Genomic DNA, 5,748 nt, shown 5'->3' with positions numbered 1-5,748 from the left:
ACTTCAGTTTTTTATTTTTTGAAAGACTGTAAATAATCTATATCATACATAACGAAAAAAAAAATAATTTTTCTCTTTCTTTTTATAATATGAAATAACTTGTTAGAATGATCACTAGTCATTGATATTTTGACCTCTTACCAATCGCTATATTATTGCGTATTTTTTATATTGTGAGATACTTGTACTCTTTATAAACATAAATGTAATTTTTAAAAATACTAAATGCTACAAATAAAATACACGTGTTCATAAATAAAAGAAAATGCATATTTTATGCATACTGAAATATGCTCATAAAAAGTACACACATTTTTCACAGTTCAAAATTAAATTATACGTTTACATTCTTACAAAGCAAATATTTTTGACTTTATTTTTAAAAATCAAATTAAAAATAAACATAATTATAGATAAGCACACCCTAAAAAGATTGAGTTAAATTAATACTGCAAATTCAGGGCAGTGTGTTTTTCTTAGTTTTTAATATAAAAACAAACATTGAAGCAGTCTATTATTTAACGAAATTTAAACCAAAATTCAACGAATCAGTTCTCTTACACATTTGTCTACCTTAGTAATTTTCTTTGGCAATACATCGTTAAACGAAAAATTGCAATTATTAGTTATGTTAGAGTCAAATTTAAACTCTACAACAATACCGCAACTAATCTAGCAAGAAATGTAATAAATACGTTAATGATACGGTTTTAAATAAACGAAATGAGAGTACATGTATTTGCCTGTCAGATATGGTGCTATAACAACTAGTTTGTAATGTCCTTAAAAATAATACTGATACATAACAATTAATTCATTCTTCAAAGATAAAAAGGTAATGATTTCCGCATGACTCCATCGTGCTAAAAATAATTTTACCCAAACCTAGTACAATTTTTTCAATCCACACAACTTGTACTATCAATCAATAGTTGTATTATAATAACTAAACCAAATTAAGGTGTTCTGATGTTATATTGAAATATCAATTTTAAATAATTTTACATAATGTTATTAGAAAGTCACAGTAAGAAGAAATTCACCGTAACACCTTGACTGTATTTTTGTTAGAATATGCAGCAGTATTTGTTTTAAGGACATTAAAGTATATTTACTTTGTACAAGTAAAATGATACGTACGATTCACTAGGTGGAATCATCAGAATTATTACGTTCTACCCTGTTAACATGCACCTCATCTGCGTCCTTTTTCTCCAAACTACGATTATGTTTCGAATGCTTTATATGGTTCGCCAAGTAACGCTTCTTTTTGTACTTGTTATGACAAATCTCACATTCGTATTTCGTGTCTTCAGAGATGTTTAACGAGTGCACTTTAAGGTGCAAGTTCAATTCGTGTTCAGTCGCAAATGTAGCTTGACAAGAACCACATGAGTACATACCGCTATGTCCAACAAGGTGTTTTGTTAAGTCCCGAGATTCACCAAACTCATCCGTACAAAGATGACACTTATATATCACTTCCTTGTCATGTTGTTGGATATGATCTTTCAACTCTTCCAAGTTCGAAAACACAATACTGCAAGTTCCGCATTGGACAGATGGATCTTCTTTATGAATAGAGTCCACGTGACACTTTAGATCTCTCAGTGTACTGAAATTTTTCGGACAAACGGCACAAGTTAAAAAACAATTATGCTGACGCAAATGTCTCGTAAGATGGAACGCCTCGTAAAAGGTGACATCACACAGATGACACTTGTACTTTATCGCTTTCAAATGTATATTATTCATATGACGTTTCAAATCATGTTTTCTACTGAAAAGTTTGTTACAAAAATTGCATTTAGGTCGACCATTAACCATCTCAATCTTATAACCACTAAAGAATGTTTGATTTTCGTTTTCAGCATCGTTCAGAATTGTGTCATCTGCTGAGTTGATATCTGTTGATGTACTATTTGCCGATATCACGTTTGCTATCGATGTTGCATTTTCTTTTAGTAAATCCTTTTCTGCTGAAATTACGTTATCTATTAGTGCTATATCATCTGACGATGTCACATTATCCATCAGCTTCTTATTTTCTGGTAATTTTAAATGTGACGAATTTACTGTTTCTGTAACATCGATTTCTTCCAACGTCAATGTCAGATCTGTTATTGATTCGTTTACTTTGTTAGTTTTCGATTTTCTTCTTGATGACTTTTTAGACGAACTTCCCTTACGTTTTCTAGGAAACGTTCGTGAACTATCATTTTTTTTATTTTTTTCTTTACATTTTTTTGAATCACCCATAACATTTATTGCAGGGTGTTCTGTATGTTCTTGTTGCTTTGCAGCTACTAATTCATCTGGTGTTGTTTCATTAACCAAATCTTCTTTGTTTCTCTCAATGGTTTCTTCTCGACTGTTTTGCTTAATATTTCGTAAGTTAATTTTCAATTTTATGCCTACATTAGATACCGTAACATCGTCGTTTCTAATGGAATGTTTTTTACTATCATCACGTGATTTAAAATCTTTAAATGGCTGAGGATCACAGTTTTCTTTCTTTTCATTTTCTTGTAATACAGGAAATTCACATTTCTGTTTCTTTGGTTCCACATTTTTTTCGGCTAAAATCTACAGAATCCAGAGTAAGTAACAAAACACTTGCAAAAAAATTATGTACTCACCTCCATTGAAAGGCAGACTTTGGCTTCAACTTTTTCCTCCTTACTATCAGCATAATTGGCATCATTGTTTTCAAATCTATCTATATTTTCTGATACAGTCTCATTGTTTTCTTTACTTTCATTTTCAATACTGCTTTTGTTTTCAGTTCCATTTCTCTTTTGTTCAACTTTATTATTAGATTTACTTATCAGTTCTTCCTTGCTGTCTTCATTTTTGTCCTTGATTTCATCATCAGAAATGTTATTTACATTTGGTTTATAAAGTATGTTAGGATTTATATTGTCACAAGGATCTAGTAACTCGGTATTTGTTGAATCACCTAAACATGAATCGACAGTTTCAGTGGAAGAGCTGTCCATGGCAAAGTTTTCTGATGAATTTTCTATTTGAGTAGTTTTTACTGTGGTATTAATGTTAGAAGTGGATAATGAGGTATCCATACCAAAAGTTTCATTAACAGTTTTTGAAGAAATGTTAGTATCTTCTGTGAATGTTTCTCCTACATTAGCATCTAATGAAAATGACTCGTCAGTATCCATGTGAACATCGATATCCAACATATGATTGTCTATCATGCTATACTCTTCATACTGATTTTTGTCATTGAAGTTTAAGAAATGACTACCAGACGCATACGATTCCTTACAAAAAACTTTACGTCTAAAATCACTTTTACGATAATGCAGTTTAATATGCAACTGCAAGTAAGATTGCGTAGAAAATTCTCTATTACAAATATCACATCTGGCATTTTTCATGCCTTTTATAAAATACTTTTTCTTTGCTTTAAAGTTATGTTTTCGTACTTTATGTCGAGATAAGCCGTGTAAACTGTTAAATCTTCTAGGACATTGCTCACATTTAAATTCGCCAGTTTCAGCTTCACCTTCTCCTTCTGTTTGCTCAGTTTTTTGTGGAGGGGTAGGTTTATAATTTACGCAACTTAATACTAATGATTCATGATGCTCAGAATTTAAATCGTCTAATGTGATGGTATCTTTTGTATAATTATCACCAGAATCTGATAAATGGGCATGTAAATGTTCCTTGAATTGTGACCGAACTGCAAACTCCATAAAACAATATTTACATCTGTATGGAAACTTCCCTGAATGATGTTGTTTGATATGGCTGTTTAACTTTTGTAAAGAGTCAAATGTATTTGAACACATTTCACAAGAAAATATTCTTATACAATCTATAGCTGATGATTTCTCTGGTTCTTTTTGTGTCATGAAATGCCCTGCATTAAAAAACTCAATTTTTTCTTCAAAATCCATAGTAGCCAGATGTTCAGGTAATTTTGGACAAACAGGCACATAATTACCCACATATGGCTGTAAAACAATTAAAAAAGTTGCTATATTATATTAAATTTGTATGATTTCTTAACTTTTTTGCAAAAAATTAAACGTATTTTCCTTATTCCTAGGAAAAGTTTTAATTTTATTCATTTTACATGGAAAAATATCATTTGAAAATAGTGCAGTGTTTATTTTTAACATTTTTCTAATGTAATTTGTTAAAAATTATAAAGAATTATTTTATTCTCAAAGTAACTGAGTACACATACCTGCTGTTTTGGGACAATTGAAATACTGGCACTATGTGGATTGTGAGTATTACTTCGTTTATGAATACTTCCTATGTCAAGAGGTGCAGGGCTATTGTTAACTTCCAGCATTTTGTTTAAAGTAGGAAGTGAGTTATTTAAGGATGTTCTGATATTTATATTGTCATGCTCAGAGGATATCTTGTTACTTACAATAACATCTTCCCAGTCTCTTAAAATGTTCATTTCTGACTTATTTATACTGTCTGGACTCTCCTCGTCTTCTAAATCAAAACATGCTGGATCAATCTCAATGCTTAACTCTTCACTATTGTTTTCAGTTAATATTTGTGAAACTTCCTTTGATTTAACTACAGGTCTTGTAATTTCTGGTTGAACATTATTTGTTGAAATAGATGGCATAACACTATGATTTGTTGATGACTGAATAATGGTACTATCTTTTGTTGGAGAAATTACAGGAAAAAATCTGTGAATGCTCACAAACATATTTTGATTTGCATCTTTTGCTTGAGGAGCAGTCTTTGATAGTGGAAGCCTACTAACAGAACTTAAAGGAGGTGGGCTTGAAGCTTTCAATAAATTTGTTGGGATTAGATTAAAAAACAGATTAGGAAAAACACTTTGTGTTGCACTAGGAGAAACTATCACATTTTGTAAGTGGCCAGGTGTAAATAGTTGTTGATCAGGCCTTACATGAACAAAAGATGCTGGATTTAAGTCCGATTTATCCTTTGATGCTTTTAAATTTTCTTCTACAATTGTTGAATTTACTTCATGTCGTTTCACGTCAGTCTTACTTTCTTCAATACCCAATTGATTTAAAAAGTTTCTTAAAATTTCTGTAGATTTGATACACTGACACTTGAATTCAAATGCTGTGTTCAACTTAATTACACACTTCTCACATATAAACATAGTCTTATACATACACCAATCCTGAAAAAAAGAACGCTCGTTATTTTATAAAACTAATAAAAAGTACACACTTACAACTTCTGACACACATAACTTTAATTTGCTGTATAAACTATCGGGAGTTTCTTTGTCCTTCATAATGTCTTTAAGTCCTTTTTCCCCTTGAAGGCAAACTCGGCAAAAATCAGACATAAAATACATAGTGAACAAAAGTGATTAAATCCAACAATATTCTACAAAAATTTAAACTGTCAGTTTTATTTACTTCTTGTCGGTTTTTGACGCCATGTTTAACACCGCATAACCTATTTATAAGCACAGTGACCTTTACGGTAGTGCCACATTTATGATTGTTGCCATCAAAGTCGTTTACACCCAAAATATCCCAACATTCAAAACTTTCACAAGAAGACTTATAAAAAGCAAAATAAAAAATCCTGTGTATTGAACTTTAAGCCTGTTTACTTTCAAATAAATATGTATAAAGGATTTTAACGAACAAGCCAAATCTTAATAAAAATCAAAAGCCAATTTTTTTTGAAAAAAATTTTAATCATGTAAAGGTTTCCATTTTTGCATATATTTTGAATAAGTTTTCACATAGGCGTACAGTTCTT

At 30.7% G+C, this 5,748-nt stretch overlaps 2 protein-coding genes across 8 annotated transcripts in view; one reads left to right on the top strand and one right to left on the bottom strand.

Annotated features, from left to right (window-relative positions):
- Positions 1 to 5,748, top strand: part of LOC108736579 — a 48,986-nt gene that overhangs the window by 24,158 nt on the left and 19,080 nt on the right. The window lies entirely within an intron of this gene.
- Positions 7 to 5,642, bottom strand: LOC112905532 (MDS1 and EVI1 complex locus protein EVI1-A-like). Its single transcript, XM_025978137.1, has 4 exons — positions 5,207 to 5,642; positions 4,214 to 5,152; positions 2,640 to 3,977; positions 7 to 2,586 (listed from the first exon to the last, which is right to left on the bottom strand). The coding sequence occupies exons 1-4, from the start codon at positions 5,330 to 5,332 to the stop codon at positions 1,147 to 1,149; spliced, it is 3,843 nt and encodes a 1,280-aa protein (XP_025833922.1). The 5' UTR covers positions 5,333 to 5,642; the 3' UTR covers positions 7 to 1,146.

This window comes from Agrilus planipennis, unplaced genomic scaffold (genome assembly GCF_000699045.2).
Source record: "Agrilus planipennis isolate EAB-ADULT unplaced genomic scaffold, Apla_2.0 scaffold108, whole genome shotgun sequence".
In the NCBI taxonomy this organism is placed as follows: domain Eukaryota; kingdom Metazoa; phylum Arthropoda; class Insecta; order Coleoptera; family Buprestidae; genus Agrilus; species Agrilus planipennis.
Note: the sequence above shows the minus strand (reverse complement) of the source record. Positions and strands in the feature narration are given on the sequence as shown.